This window comes from Drosophila eugracilis, unplaced genomic scaffold, assembly GCF_018153835.1.
Source record: "Drosophila eugracilis isolate 14026-0451.02 unplaced genomic scaffold, ASM1815383v1 contig_952, whole genome shotgun sequence".
Lineage (NCBI taxonomy): Eukaryota > Metazoa > Arthropoda > Insecta > Diptera > Drosophilidae > Drosophila > Drosophila eugracilis.
This window is the reverse complement of record NW_024573870.1, coordinates 402,358-418,230: the sequence shown is the minus strand read 5'-3', so window position 1 is coordinate 418,230 and position 15,873 is coordinate 402,358. Positions and strand designations below refer to the sequence as shown.

The 15,873-nt window shown below is 41.8% G+C and overlaps 6 protein-coding genes across 7 annotated transcripts in view; 3 read left to right on the top strand and 3 right to left on the bottom strand.

Moving 5' to 3' along the window:
* Positions 1-7,191, bottom strand: part of LOC108106837 (brain tumor protein) — a 38,526-nt gene extending 31,335 nt beyond the window's left edge. Inside the window, exon 1 of the mRNA XM_017214074.2 lies at positions 6,767-7,191. The gene's annotated coding sequence lies outside the window, so the exon portion shown is untranslated. The remainder of the gene's footprint in view (positions 1-6,766) is intronic.
* Positions 7,192-7,270: 79 nt separating this feature from the next.
* LOC108106852 (probable DNA-directed RNA polymerases I and III subunit RPAC2) lies at positions 7,271-7,768 on the top strand. Its single transcript, XM_017214094.2, has 2 exons — positions 7,271-7,375; positions 7,437-7,768. The coding sequence occupies exons 1-2, from the start codon at positions 7,358-7,360 to the stop codon at positions 7,734-7,736; spliced, it is 318 nt and encodes a 105-aa protein (XP_017069583.1). The 5' UTR covers positions 7,271-7,357; the 3' UTR covers positions 7,737-7,768.
* Positions 7,688-8,448, bottom strand: LOC108106849 (dynactin subunit 6). 2 transcript variants are annotated; one of them, XM_017214091.2, is made up of 2 exons: positions 8,373-8,448; positions 7,688-8,307 (listed from the first exon to the last, which is right to left on the bottom strand). In XM_017214091.2, the coding sequence occupies exons 1-2, from the start codon at positions 8,387-8,389 to the stop codon at positions 7,764-7,766; spliced, it is 561 nt and encodes a 186-aa protein (XP_017069580.1). In that variant the 5' UTR covers positions 8,390-8,448; the 3' UTR covers positions 7,688-7,763. The 2 variants fall into 2 exon arrangements, with proteins under 2 accessions (XP_017069580.1, XP_017069581.1); XM_017214092.2 differs by having other exon boundaries at positions 7,688-8,304; positions 8,373-8,437.
* A 251-nt stretch (positions 8,449-8,699) lies between these two features.
* Positions 8,700-10,799, top strand: LOC108106839 (asparagine--tRNA ligase, cytoplasmic). Its single transcript, XM_017214077.2, is given in 3 exon segments — positions 8,700-8,873; positions 8,989-10,301; positions 10,303-10,799. Coding segments are annotated over 3 exon segments (1,677 nt in total). The 5' UTR covers positions 8,700-8,839; the 3' UTR covers positions 10,633-10,799.
* Positions 10,703-12,553, bottom strand: LOC108106847 (general transcription factor 3C polypeptide 5). The gene is made up of 4 exons (XM_017214089.2): positions 12,399-12,553; positions 12,133-12,334; positions 11,943-12,072; positions 10,703-11,878 (listed from the first exon to the last, which is right to left on the bottom strand). The coding sequence occupies exons 1-4, from the start codon at positions 12,516-12,518 to the stop codon at positions 10,888-10,890; spliced, it is 1,443 nt and encodes a 480-aa protein (XP_017069578.1). The 5' UTR covers positions 12,519-12,553; the 3' UTR covers positions 10,703-10,887.
* Positions 12,554-12,779: 226 nt separating this feature from the next.
* LOC108106838 (pre-mRNA-splicing factor ATP-dependent RNA helicase DHX16) lies at positions 12,780-15,761 on the top strand. The gene is given in 6 exon segments (XM_041819775.1): positions 12,780-13,211; positions 13,267-13,406; positions 13,455-13,627; positions 13,629-15,025; positions 15,084-15,126; positions 15,128-15,761. Coding segments are annotated over 6 exon segments (2,688 nt in total). The 5' UTR covers positions 12,780-12,861; the 3' UTR covers positions 15,713-15,761.
* Positions 15,762-15,873: the final 112 nt, after the last annotated feature.

Here is a 15,873-nt window from a genome sequence, read left to right as displayed (position 1 = left end):
TCTGGCTCGCTTGTTGTTATTGTTGTTAGATTAATTTGCTTTAACAGCTGTCTTGTCGTCTGGTCTGCGAACACACAAATATACTCACAAGCCAAAAGCCAAACAAAGTCAAAGACAATTCCGAAGACTCCAAAAAAGCAAGCAGCGTGTGAACTTTTTGTGGGGAGGAACCCCAAATTGAGAAGAAAAAAGAGGGGAAGACAGAAACGCTCCCAAGTGCAAGAAGACTCCAGAACTTAGGGCTGTGCAGAATTGAAGTTGAGTGGAAGACACAGAAGAGAAACATAGACCGATCTCTGGAGGAAATCCAAATAATAAATGGAGTAAAAATGTTCTAACATAAAAACTTCGACTTTATTTAACTAAGTTAAAAATCTTATATATTTCATAATTTAACTTACCAAGTAAACTTTTTTGCTTAAGAAAATTTCCCTTTCCTCAGTAAAGTTTATTGGAACTTTACTGTACTCCCCTAGTGGAAAACTTTACATTTTCGAACGAACACTGTATAACAGCAAAAAGCCAAAAAAAAGCTCATTAAATTAAGAAACACATGCTGTTGTTTATAATATTCCAAGAAAATCACACAAATGGAGCTTGAAGGAGACGAAATTCTCCTAAAAGATTTCTGGCTGAGATAATGCCCCTCATCTCTTTCCCACCTCTCTAAACTAAACTAAAGATCCCGGCAGACCTATTATGATAATGGAATCCAACTTAATAACAAAGGCCAACCTGTTCAAGCAAAACGGAAACATAGCTCCGAAAACCCATCCCAAAGCCATTTTCGAAACAAAAGTTTTGACAAAATTCCCACGAACCGTCATTTCCCCGGGCATCCCTTCTCGCCCTTGCCATTTACAACCCTCTTTACAAGACCCATAAAGATTCATTTACAAGACAGTTTTCTTGGGACAATTTCCCATTTGCATGCGTTAAATTTTCGCATATTCATGAGGACATAAGGACGCCAGGACATTGAGAAACTGAGAACGAAACTGAAAACGAACCTGAAACTAGAGAGGAGTAAAACTACCCCTTACGGCTGGCTAACAAAAGTAAATGACCTTTAATAATGTTGTTCGGCAAATTTCACGGACAGAATGGAATGAATGGAGAACAAAGACAGAGAGAATGGTTACAGGAACTGTAGAACCGGTCGTCCTACCAAATCATTCAACTAAAAGCCATCAATCTGTATACAAGAACCACACCCAAAATAACTTCGCGGGGGCGGGGGAAGGCAATAAAACCATTTTATATGCCATACCCCCCAAAGGTAAAATAACACTAAAAACAAAAGCTTGGCGGCGTGGGCCCTCTGTCTACAGAGACTGCAATTAAAGGTGCTTCTTGACTTTATGCTGTCATAAACTTGTAATCGAAGATGCCGCACTGTACACAGGGAAAATAAAATATATAAAAGGGAGAACTATCTTATATACTTCACAATCAAAAAGTTTAGGATAATAGTAATACTTGATAGAAAATAATTTGGTTTAAAAAACATGAAAGACGTAAATATTTTTCAATATTTTTCATAGTTCAGCTGTTACATTTTAAAATAGTCCTGGGATAAAAATAAGCCAAAGATAAGGTTCCTATTATTGTTTTTTTCTTGCTGTGCACAAACTTTACAGCGTGCATATTTTAATATATAAAATCGTAAAAAAAATAATATACAAAAATTCATAAAACTCCCGATAAAGGTGTACGCCAACGAGGGCGTTGAATCCGAATCCATTCCACCCTCAAATCCTCATTCAACATATGAAAATCAAATCAGCGAGGGTTGCCATTGTACTATGCAAACAAACAGATGTGCGTGTGTGTATGTTTGTGTGCGTGTATATGTGAGGGGAGGGAAAACATGCATGTGTGTGTGTGTAAGAGGGGGTGGGAATGAGGGTGGCCGGGGTTTGGGAGGTCTTCCGTCTGTCTGGGGTCAATGCACAAAAATGCGTAGAACGTGCTAGTGTCCGCCGTTTTCAACACGGGGGTTTCGGGTTGAGCTCTGCTGGAAAATCGTTCACTTTTCGCACTCACCAATACTCGCCCGCACGCACTCGCACAAACACATGCACTCTTATACACGCAGAATTGATGCTGGGGGCTGGCCCAAAAGTTTGTTGACCTCAACGCGAACAGACAGCAATGCGTAGTTGAATATATATATTGCGTACAGTGAACTGCCCGCCAAACGTCCCTAACATTTATTGCATTTTCTTGAATTTTAGATTAGTTTGATATACTAATTACGAAAAAAATCAGTAAAAAACCTTTAATTTTAGGCAGTAATACTAGAAAGGTGGTAAAAAAGAAAGACCAGCAGTCTAATCCAACATAATATCTAAAAATTGTAAAACCTAACTGACTAGAATTTCCACCAAAAACCTTAGTAATAGATTATGTCTAAAGACAATATTAACTATATCGAATAGAAAGTACTAGTACCTTTATTTCAAGTGAATACTGTATTTGGTGTTCCTGTATTTCGGGCTAAGATACGTTCCCCTTTTCTTTGCCGGCAGCCGAAGAGGGTTGATTAGCGCCACCCCTCGTCACCCACCACCCATGTGAATGTAAACCTTAAGCTACCTTCCTCCTGCCTTCGATTCGATCTCTGCTTCCTTCCATTCCGGGCATTAATAATATGGCTGACATGACTATTTATTTATTTGCAAGACACTTTCCCTAATAATGCCGAGGGGGTGGCCAGACGACTGAGGTCCCACCCCCCGGAAAAGGGATCAAAGTCAGACGTATACAAAATGCCGCTGTAACTTCCATATAAGTTAAAACCAACCCTGCCAAAAAAATAACCTAAGCCACAACGAGAGGGGAAAAATGCAAGTTGGACAAAACGGAGGAAAAAAATAAAGTAAAATGAAATGAAAGCGGCAGCTGTAAAGTTCAACAATAAAAGTGGGAAGCAACAGAGCAAAAAAAAAAAAAGTGAAACGAAAATGAAATGAAACTAGGCACAGGACACACAGGGGATGTGATGTGAGTCCTTTGAGGCGTACAGCAGCAACCACCACCAAAAGCAAAAGCAACATCAACACCCATCAGCAATATGTGCGATGGCAACAGACGGCATTGGACACATTTTACGGCTGCTCTACGGTCATATTATGCAAATCCCTTCGAGCGTACAGTGAAAAAATGTACAAATAATGCACGAATAAAACATGCATTTCAATTGAAAACCACAAGGATTGCTGCTGGTGGTTTTCCCTTTACCATTTCCCTTTCTATTCACCTGAAACTACAAGCCGGAAATCAAAAGCGTTCTCTTTCAAATATTCTGACTTTAAACATGTTTTTGGGAAGAACTTTAAGAACTTGTGTTCGAAATTAAGATACATAATATAGGACTTAAAAGGTTTGTTTACTGATAAAAGGAAATAACCATATGGATTGAAAATCCAGTTAAACAAGAAGATAAGTATATATTACCTGGTACTATTAACTTGAAATTTCGATAAAAATCCGATTACGGCAGCCGAAGAATAATATAAAACAAAAAAATAGCAATTACTGGGCAAAGGAAAACCACTGGCAAATTGAAATTTTTACTGCCTGGTATGTATCCTCTTTTAAACATTGCAAAATTTCGATATCCTATCGAAGGTTATAAACAAGGAAACCAAACAAAGGGGAAACAAGAGAAAATGCATGTGAAGGTTTTGTTTGTTTTATGTCTCTCTGCCGGCGTCGCTGCTGCTGCGTCTGGGCTGCGATCACGCACACATAGGAAAGGCAAAATGGAAGAGGAGGCAGAGGGGTTGAACTCGACTCAGCTTCCTTTTTGACTTGCTCTTCTTACACAGAAAAAAAAAAAACCCCGCAGGTAGATTGAAATAGAGCTTAATGCTAGTTTAAAATTAACGACTTATTATTTGATTTAAAATCATGATATAACTGAACTTTATCCTTTTACCCAACATCTTTCTGACCTTTTTAATTTGTAATTTGTTTTAAAAATAAATTATTGATCTATTTTTCTGTGTATTTTGTCTGGCCACCAAGGTTCATTTACTTATGTTTTTTATGTTCATTTTGGGAATTCTAAAAATGCTTGCATCTTCATCCTTTTGCGTCGGTTCTCCTTCTTCTTTATCTCCTCCCCCTATTCGGTGCCCGTATCGAATGCAGCCGGCAGCAGATGACAGGTTTTTTTTGCTCTCCTCCGTCTCCTACTTCGCCATCTTTATGGCGCTCCCCACCTCCTTCGTGATTCGCTGCACAGGATGTTGGAATATCACGTTGTCGTGTCCGTGTTTCCGTCTGTTCCTTGTTCTCCACTGTGCTCTCCATCTTCGTCTTGTGCCATTGTCACTTTGCCTTTTTTGTCTGCTGTTGAACTCGGCTCCCCTTTGCCCCTTCTCAACCATTTCCCCATCCTTCCATATTCTTATACCCCCCATCTGTCTGTGTATTTTATTTTGTTTCGTTTCGTTTAGCTTTCGATGTCTGCAGCATCCTTGGAAATTTCTTGCACAGTCGGCGAAAGCATTCTATATACAAATCAACAGTTTTCCTTATAAATCCTTAATTTTGTTTAAATTATTTAGAGTAAAATGTAGATATTTTTTAAAATACCTTTTTAGCTACATATCTTTCTTTCATTATTTATAACATTTTTCTTATCAAGTGACCACTGTGTCTCAGTATCCTGACAGCTATTTTGTATTTCAAGTAGATTTCTGCAATATTCATGGCACAAGGTAGAAGATATTCCACTCCAGGGAGAACTCACAATTTCGGTCTCCATCCACCTCTGCCATTTATTTGCACTTGTACTTACACAGAAAGAAAATTTATACTAATTCTAGCAAGTTCAACTGTAAACCAAAAATTTACGTTCAAAACATAGGAATTTCCAGGAAATTAGCAAACTTTGATAAGTTTTTTGTATATTTAATAGGACGAATAGTAAAAAGTCTATCATTTCACATTTTTAATTAGCAATCGTATCTTTTTTTGTGCATGTTTTGCTCATTTGGGTTTATTGTAAGTTAGAGTACAATATTACATACATGTGCGGAAATTGATTACAAATCAGTTTTACGAGTAAATGCTAGGGAAGTTATTTTCCCTATATACGGGGCCAAATATCGTTGTATACAATATACAGAGTGGTTGTGTTTATTTACACGGGCCAAACGAGAACCTCTTGTATCATATTCCCAGAACCATTTCGCACTTCGTTTTCCTCATCTTCTCCTTTTTTTGCGACGATCGTGACGCTTAAATGCAGTTCCTTTGTTGTAACCACTACAAAGCCAAATTAATTGCAACTCAAAAAAGAAAACCATAAAAATAAGAATAGAGTTAGCCCAGGAGAGAGAAAGAGCAAGGGAGAGAACCCCTTTTTCGACCAGGAGAGAGCAGCTGCCTTACTCTCTCATCAAACACACATACGCAGAAAAAAAAAACGCCGGTATTCAAAAATACATACATACACTGCAGCCCATGTAAAAACAAAAACAACAGACAAAAAGGGCGCCCAGCATAATGGGGGAAACGAAATGGAAACGGAACACAGCCTAGACCAAATTGCAACAACTGCAAATTGGGGGGAACGCATGGCGCCAAACGAAACGTGAGACTAGCACACACTCATGTACATACATACATATATACGCAAAGCGATTATTACAACACAAGCTTAAAAGCGCGTGGGCGAGCGGAGGGGAAACGCATGAGATAACGGAACATGCTGCCGCATTAGTCACCACCAAAACACAAGAGATGTGTGTGTATGAGCCACCGCCAAACAAATGAGTGCAAAGGAACCAGCAGGATACCAAAAATAAGGAGAACGGCGAAGAGGGACAGGGAAAGAGAGCATAGCAACCAGTGGAAACAAATTACAGTACATCTTGGCTAACAGCTATTGTGAAAGTAAAAAAAAAAATTTAACAGTGATCCGTAATCAAGATAACGGTTAATACAAAAATTTAACATTGCATACTGCAAGGCGCCATCTGGCCAATGTCCATGCCAAAAATTAACATTATTTCCAAATTATGCAAAAATAAAATAAACATAAATACATTCAAAAACCTCAAAAACAGGCCCCGATAAACTATAAAAATATATATATATGTACATACATAAATAACACGAATCATATTATTCCCATTTCATTTTAAAACTGTATTTATTTGAACAATTAATCTATTGCTTAAGTAAATTTGCAAAATTCACAAACAATTTTATCTGTGTAATCCCATTTTTAATAATTCCAATTATTTGTTGATTTAGAAATTTTGGGAAAAAAAACCAAATCTGTTCAAATTTTTGTTTACTAACTAATATATGTATGTAATAATAAAATATATTTCATTGTACAGTAAATAAAAAATTATGCTGTCAAAAAAATGCAAAGCTCTGATTAGGAATTTTTAAAATTATTCGGATACTAACGTTTAGTATATAGGCAATATCAATAAAAACAACTGAACAGCAGGCAAAGTAACGCTAAAGCTAAAGCTTAAGTTGAGCCTCTGAACTGGTATTTTTTTAGCCATTACTTCCGCCTTTGCCGGCAGCAACGTTGACAGCGTAGCGGCAGAGGCAGCTGCCTTTTTGCGCCTGTGTGTGCGTGTATGCAAAAAAGAGTTGCATGAATCTGCATAATTTCGGGACTCAAAAGGGGGCGTGGCCGAAAAAAAAAATTAAATGTCATTTCGAACTGGTCAATAAAGCTTATTTATATTGGTATTATTAATAAGCACATTGTGTGCATTAAACAAACCTGTATTGCAGTTTATTCCTGATGCAAAAGAAGAAAAAATAAAGTGCAGTTTTTACAGTTGTATGCGTTTTTGGTGGAGTGTCGGTGTTTTTGGAGCAACTTCACGTTGAATGCATTGCGAAAATAATTATGTTTGCCGTTGCAGTTTTTTTGTGTTTTCTCCCTTCTTTGCTTCTCTTTTTGCCGCCTTTTCTGCTGATGCTTTCAAACCAAACCAACACACACATATGCAAAAGGCGGCATGCGATTATGCTAATGCGGCTGTTTGCGACACTTTTTTCTTTCTTGTTTTGGCCAACACCGCACAAAACTGATTTCGCAGCTGGCCCCCAATAAAATTGGCCACAGAACGAAGCGAATTAACAAACAACACACACAATTCAATGCTGTGAAATAAAACCCGCGTCCGTGTCAGAACGCGTCAAGAACTAGAGCTGGTAAAGACGTCGATATATCGATAGGATTTTTCATTGGGGGCTTATTTTAGCTATTTCGATAGACTGACAATCGATGGAAAGTTAATCGATAAGAACGGCATGTGCCTGGCACGTTTTTTGTAAACAAACGGAGAAATATTAAAACTGACTTGAAATGGGATCGTTGGCAGAGGTTTTTAGTTATTAATATGCATCAGATCGTTTTTGTTATTAAACATTATTATTTTAAACAGCTGGCTGGCGATGAGAAAAACGGAGAAGGATCCCGGACTTTTGTGTTTACCAACGAAGGTCATACGTTGGGAAATGCATTGAAAACTATTATTGCGCGTTATCCCGAGGTGGATTTCTGTGGCTATACCATTCCCCATCCAACCGAACAGAAGCTGCACTTTCGTATTCAATCCCACCGAGAAAGGGCTATTGATTTACTTAAACGGGGACTGGAGGATCTAGAAGGGTTGTGTGATCATACAATAGTAACTTTTGAAAAGGAGATGTCTAATTTTAATGCAGTGAAGGAGGAGACATGAAGGATTTTTAAATATATATGTTACAAACTAGACCACACTGCGTGCCTTTTTCGGATCGTAGTTTGGCTTGCGGAGATGATGATAGTTTGGCAAAACCTTTCGGAGAAAATCTATCTGTAGGGTCTGCGAACCCTGTTTATCGATGGCCTCGCGCTGGAGTCCTTGTTCACCATAAACAATAGTGTTCTCCGGCAGAAGTTGACTGGTGTGTATTTTAATCCCTGCCCCCACCACGCATCCGCTGGAAACAGTAACACCACGGCCCACAAAACACTTGCTCTCGAAAACGTTTTTATCCCCAATTCGCGAAGCTTCCACTTGGCAACCCACTTCGAAGACATTGTGTGTGCCAATACTCAGGATATTGTTGACATCCCATGTTGCTCCCGGTTCTAGACGATGTGCTATAGTTGCGTACTCCTCGATGATGCAGTTCTCCCCAATTATAATGGGTCCAGCGTCAGCAATAACGGTTGCACTCGGATGAACTACACAGCCCGACGAGAAGGTGATGTCACCGCGTAGGTTGCTCTCCTCGCAAACCACGGCCTTTGGCAAAATTTTGATCCTGCTGGGGAGGTTAAGTTTAAAGCAATTAGGTTATCTTATTTTTCGATTATTTTTAGGACATCTTACCTGTTTTCCGAAGGCATTTTCCTAATTTCCAAATTGTTTACGTTTTCCTTATAGCAGGAAAAAGTACTAAAAAATACCAAACATGATTAATGGTAAAGAGGAAGAGCTTGAAGTGTTTTTTCTATCTTTTATAGTTAGATCTGACAATTTTTGACTATTTTTTATTAAACCTACCTTTTCCTCTAAGTTAAACTTAGACAGTTTATTTATAATGCCCAACGTTTTATTTATAATCAATATTAAGTTGGCGCGGAATATTTAAAAGTTTAGCTATTCTTAGCTTTTGGCAATCAGTGTTTTGCAACACTTGTCTCTAATCGGTAAATCGAGTATAAATAGTGACAAAAATAGTAGTCGAGTATCCGGCGAGGAGTATCGTTTTCGCAAAGTAGCTGATGCAATTTGTGTGCATATTTACGAGATTTAAGGTCAGTTCTGAGTAATATCTTAGTCACAAAGCAATCAAGATGCCTGCGGAACAGTTGGCTGAGTTAACATTGGGTAAGAATGTCTTCTATTAATAACAAAAACAGAGACATCTATATCGTCCACGTTGTCAATGAGTCAAAAGCATCGATCTATAATGTGCAATGTCTATATGTACGACCATGTGCAGGTGCTATCTTCACGTCCGAGAAGAAGGGAAGCGATGAGTCGGGCGAAGGCAGTGAATCCAAACCCTTTAAAACCATCTTACAGGCCATGCGTCATGCTGGTAAGGAACCTTTTCCCACTATTTACGTCGACGCCAAGGACCCCAATGCACCGGAGCCCTTCGAACCCGCTGCAAAGTCCCAATTGAAGAAGATCCAAAAACTGTTTGTCAGGGAGTCTCACAAGAACGCTGAGAAACAGCAGCGTGAGGCGGATGATGCTGAGAAACGCCAGCAGAACCTGGAGGAGGCACGCAAGGTAAAGATCTCGGAAGATTCCAGCTTGCCGACGGCCCGCAAAATTCGTATCCTTGAGGGTACCGCCAACAGGGACTCGCGTGTCAAGATTTACGGTTGGGTGCATCGCCTTCGACGACAGGGCAAATCCTTGATCTTTATCACCCTTCGCGATGGTACTGGTTTCCTGCAGTGCGTACTTAACGATCAACTGTGCCAGACCTATGATGCCCTTACCCTGAGCACGGAGAGCTCTGTTGTTCTGTTTGGTACACTTAAATTAGTGCCCGAGGGAAAGACCGCTCCTGGAGGCCATGAACTCAATGTGGATTACTGGGAACTGATTGGCTTGGCTCCGCCTGGTGGAGCTGATGCCATTCTCAACGAAGAAGCCCAGCCAGATGTGCAGCTGGATAACCGGCATATCATGATCCGTGGCGAGAACACCTCAAAGGTGCTCAAGATGCGAGCCGTTGTGACGCAAGCTTTCCGTGCTCATTATGAGGAACGTGGCTACAACGAGGTGACGCCCCCGACTCTGGTACAGACCCAGGTGGAAGGAGGCTCCACGCTCTTCAAGCTGCAGTACTTTGGCGAGGAGGCCTATCTCACCCAGAGTTCACAATTGTATTTGGAAACTTGCCTTCCCGCTTTGGGCGACGTTTTTACCATTTCCCAGAGCTATCGCGCGGAGCAGAGCCGCACACGTCGGCATTTGGCTGAATATTCACATGTGGAAGCTGAGTGTCCGTTCATCACTTTCGATGACCTACTGGATCGTCTGGAGGATCTGGTCTGCGATGTGGTGGATCGTGTTTTAAAGTCTCCCTGGGGCTATTTAGTTAAAGAGCTAAACCCTGACTTCAAGCCACCGCAAAAACCATTCCGTCGAATGAACTACGAGGATGCCATTAAATGGCTGAAGGAGAACAACGTTACCAAGGACGATGGCTCCTTTTACGAGTTCGGCGAAGATATTCCCGAGGCTCCAGAGCGCAAGATGACCGATACCATTAACGAGCCCATTATGCTGTGCCGTTTTCCCGGCTGAGATCAAGTCCTTCTATATGCAGCGCTGCAAGGAAGATCAGCGTTTAACAGAGAGCGTCGACGTTCTGCTTCCAAATGTGGGCGAAATTGTCGGTGGTTCGATGAGGATCTACGACAGTGAGGAGTTGCTCAAGGGCTATGCCCGCGAGGGCATTGATCCTAAGCCTTACTACTGGTACACGGACCAGCGCATCTACGGAACTTTGCCCCATGGCGGCTATGGATTGGGACTGGAGCGCTTCCTGTGCTGGCTACTTAACCGATACCACATCCGAGAGGTCTGCTTATATCCCCGCTTCCTCGACAGATGCAAGCCCTAAGCAGTGGGAGAGACTTTCTTCCACCTGCCAGCATTTAGAACAGAAACACCTTTCAACGCTTATTCTTAGCTTCTGCTATTAAAAATGAAATTTATTACAATTATCTGTATAACTATCCAAGAATAAAGGCCGCGCCTACGCTTCATTCAAATGAATAAGCTTGGAAATCTTGATTTCTATATATTTTACATTTTATAAATAAGAGATTATATCTCATAACATCTTATGTTAAAGTTACTTCAATGATGACTCGACTCAGCTTGTGATATTTTCAAAGATCTGTTCGATGTCATTATCTACGAATTGCTCTGAGTTGCTTATGGCTTGTGATTCATCAAGTTCCATGTCCTCCTCCTGAGTCTCCTCGTCTTCGGGCTCATCTTCCTCCTCATCGTCGGCTTGAGTGACTGCTTCCACCTCGGCCGTCAGATTCTCTTTGCGGTAATGATTTCGCAAAAGTTCGCTAATGCTGGCACATACAATCTGCCGCACTTGAGCATCGAATCCTGGGGGCAACCACCCCGTCCGCTCATTGCACACGGCGCCGGTAAGCGGTGTTGGAATCTTCTCCAGCATTTCCTGGATCTTTGCCATACGGACGTCGCAGTAACGCAGCATACACTGCCTGGAGCGCGGCAATTTGTGTTCATCAAAGTAGGGATAGTCAATATCCTGGACCAAATCAGAAACACGATCCTCAATGGGTGCAAAAGAAACATTCGCTGCGCGCCGTTGCTTTACGAACTTCTTGGCATATACAAATTCAGAGAGGCCAGTGCTGAAACGCAGTCGGAAGTCAAAGGTCTGGTAGTACCGACTATTGAAATCCTTGCGAGGATCATAGCCAAAGCGTACATATAAAGTCCGCCAGGGACCATTGCTAAAATAAAACGCCAACGACGGCGTGATGCACTTAAGTTTATCGTTGGTCAACCCGGATTCATATTGCAGCGCAATCCTGGTCCAAATCGGGCAGTCATCGAATAGCTTTTTCACTACGGCTAACTGTTCATCGGAAACATACTTCACCTTCAGTCGTTTAAGACTCTGGGAGTCCGCCTGGGTCGGAAAACTGTCTATCATATTAAAAGAGACAACCCCTTGGTTGTCGTACGAGGATTTAGACTGTACGCCCAGGACTTCATGTCGGCCATCCTCCGAGCCATCGATGCGATACGTGCCCTGATAGACCACATCCACATGGGTGAACAATTCGGGCAAAGCCAGGACCTGATTGTGACGCCGCCTATTGGAAAATCCAGGTTTTCATATCCAAAATTTCTAACTAGTTGCTAATAGTATTTACTTACTTGAAGAAGTCCAAATCAGAGGTGTCCCTTGGTTTTAGCTGATCCAAAGCATATGTGAGACCCTGGGCGGCCAAGGCGTTATCACTTTTTGGTGTCGACCAAAGAGGCAAATATTGAAAATCACAAAGAGCTGAACGTAGGAAGAAGATTAGATAATTGTCCCTGCGTTTAATTTTAAGCTAGAACTTACTTTCGAAGGTGAAACTCCTGCTGCAATGGCCCAATACCCGAACAAAATATTCTGGCGCCCGTTGCTTGTCCTTTTTGTGACGCCTAACTGTTATAGAGAGTAGGACACCAGTTTTATCCGTGCAGTCCCCAAAAGCCGGTTTGTTGTACGGATTCTCCGGATGGAAATGCAATGCCAACCGTTTTACTTCATCGCCAAGAACCTGAAGGGGATTTACATGATCAGAAACATTATTTTTAATAGGCTTTCAGCATTAACATATGTACCTTGGACACATTGATAATGCCTCCCAATGTTGCTATCATCCTATCCGGATTCACTACTTTGCCGGGATACTCAATTAACTCATATTCTTTTTGCGGATTAAAACTCAACTGGCGCGACATGGTTAAAAAATTGAAAACTGAAAACAGCTGTTAAAAGAATAGTGATGACACCTTTTTATATTAACGGTTAAATGTAGTTAAAATGAATAAAAATATGAAAAGTACCTAATTGTTACAACCGTACCTAAACTAAAAAAAACGTTGTCAAATGCTTTAAACTGGCCAGAAGTCATTAAAATTATATAGCCGAAGAGTTTAAAATCTTGGCTAACAATATAAAGCCTCAAACTAATCAATTATGACAACCCTGTAGTTATCGAATTGCCTATCGGAGCGGCTTAAATATTTTTGCATTGTTTTGGTTTTGCAGTTTCCCATTTGTTTATTAGTGAAATCTTGAAAAATGTCGGCAAAAAATAGAAAACGCACAGCCAGCAGTAGCAGCAGCGCCGAGGAGCCGGACAGCGAGGAGGAATCGCGCTTGAAAGATCTGCAGGAACGTGATGAGTTCGCGAGCCGGCTAAAAAAGCGTGATGATGATCGCACGCGCAAGGTAGTGGACAACTCGGGCCACCGCAAGGCCATCGAGGAGGCCACCAAGCGCCTGAAGTTGGAGCAGGAGGATCGTGATAAAACAGTGCCCCACCTGCGCCTTCAATCGCGTCGCCAGTACCTAGAGAAGCGTAAGGATGACAAAGTGGCTGAGCTGGAGGCGGACATCCTGGATGATGAATACCTCTTCGATGAGAGCATGTAAGATTATTTCTTATATTATAATTTTAGCCTACTGAACATGGTTTTCTTTTAGACTAACCAAACGAGAAAAGGAGGAACGCCAGTATAAGAAGCAACTTCTGAACATTGCCAAGGAGCATGAGAAGGCGAGGGAATTGGAACGCATACAGCGTTATCATATGCCACAAGACTTTGAAAAAGGGCGAGAAATGTGCGTTAAATATGTTCTTTTTATCAGTTTTAAAATTTTAATCTCTATAGCTGAATATGTCGAGGTGGACGACTTTGAGAAGCAACCAAACTCAGAGCAGAAAAAATGGGAAGCAGAGCAGTTAGCCTCTGCGCGTTTTCAGTTTGGTGCCAAGGATGCAAAAGCTGAGGAAGAATACGAGTTGCTCCTTGACGATCAGATTGATTTCATCCAAGCTTTAACCTTTAGAAGGAAGTCGTGAAAAATCCTCTAGCCGCCAGCCAGAACTTACGGAAAAGGAACGCAAACGCTTGACATTAGATGAGACCAGACGATCCCTGCCTGTTTATCCTTTTAAAGACGATCTGATAGCTGCTGTGAAAGAACACCAGGTCCTCATAATCGAAGGTGAAACGGGCTCTGGCAAAACAACACAGGTCCCACAGTATCTTGTTGAAGCTGGTTTTACCAAGGACAAAAAAATGATAGGCTGCACACAACCACGTCGAGTGGCTGCGATGTCGGTGGCAGCGCGTGTGGCCGAGGAAATGGGTGTGAAGTTGGGGAACGAGGTGGGTTACAGCATCCGTTTCGAAGACTGCACCTCAGATCGCACTATTCTCAAGTACATGACTGATGGAACCCTACATCGAGAGTTCCTTTCGGAACCGGATCTTGCGTCCTACAGTGTGATGATTATCGATGAGGCTCACGAACGGACTTTGCACACAGATATTCTGTTTGGCCTGGTTAAGGATATTGCTCGCTTCAGACCAGAGCTAAAGCTCCTGATATCCAGCGCCACTCTGGATGCGGAAAAATTCTCAGCTTTCTTCGATGACGCGCCCATCTTTCGGATACCCGGTCGCCGCTATCCTGTGGATATCTTTTACACAAAAGCCCCTGAAGCTGACTACATCGATGCATGTTGCGTTTCCGTCCTGCAGATTCACGCCACGCAACCCTTGGGCGATATTTTAGTGTTTCTAACGGGTCAGGATGAGATCGAGACCTGCCAAGAGGTTTTACAGGATCGCGTTAAGCGGCTTGGCTCTAAAATCCGAGAGTTGATTGTTATACCCGTCTATGCTAATCTACCAAGTGATATGCAAGCAAAGATCTTTGAACCCACTCCACCAAACGCTCGAAAAGTTATCCTGGCCACAAATATTGCAGAGACTTCGCTGACCATCGATAATATCATATATGTGATTGATCCAGGTTTTGCCAAGCAGAATAATTTCAATTCCCGTACCGGCATGGAATCGCTCATGGTGGTGCCCATCTCGAAGGCCTCGGCGAATCAACGAGCAGGCAGAGCTGGACGTACTGCGCCAGGAAAGTGCTTCCGGCTGTATACGGCATGGGCATACAAGCACGAGCTGGAGGATAATACAGTGCCTGAGATCCAGCGTATTAATCTGGGCAATGCAGTTCTTATGCTTAAGGCTCTTGGCATCAACGATCTAATACACTTTGACTTCTTAGATCCTCCGCCTCACGAGACGTTGGTATTGGCTTTGGAACAGTTGTATGCTCTGGGTGCACTGAATCACCATGGGGAGTTGACAAAACTGGGTCGGCGAATGGCCGAGTTTCCTGTGGATCCCATGATGGGCAAAATGCTGTTAGCGAGTGAAAAGTTAGTAAAGGAATTAGAAATTGTGAATATTTTTTTAATATTCTTCTTCCTTTTCTAGATACAAATGCTCCGAAGAAATGGTAACCATTGCAGCTATGCTGTTCGGTAAACAGCGCCATTTTCTACAGACCCAAGGACAAAATCATTCATGCAGATACCGCCCGCAAGAACTTCAATCACATGCATGGTGACCATTTGAGCTTACTGCAGGTGTACAATCAGTGGGCGGAGACTGATTATAGCACCCAGTGGTGTTATGAGAACTTTATTCAGTACAGATCCATGAAGCGAGCTCGAGATGTGCGAGAGCAGCTGGTTGGACTCATGCAACGTGTGGAAATCGACATGGTCAGCTGTCTGCCGGAGACTGTGAACGTTCGTAAGGCAGCCACTGCCGGATATTTTTACCATGTGGCGCGCCTCTCCAAGGGAGGTCACTACAAGACCATTAAGCACAATCAGACAGTGATGATACATCCAAACTCCTCGCTTTTTGAGGAGCTGCCACGGTGGGTGCTTTACCATGAGTTGGTATTTACTTCCAAGGAGTATATGCGACAGGTCATCGAAATCGAAAGCAAGTGGCTGCTGGAGGTAGCACCACACTACTACAAGGCCAAGGAGCTGGAGGATTCAACGAACAAAAAGATGCCAAAGGTCGCAGGGCGGGCGGAAATGGCGCAATAATTTTGGGGTTTTTAGTTTAAAATTAAAATCAATTTGATGGGAAAGCTGACTTATTCTCGTTTTTTTTTTTTTGAAATATCAAAACTTATTCAGTTTCAAAAAGCGGAAAGAAATTGATTTTTTAAACAATTCGTTGATAACAATTGAATTTTAAATAATTG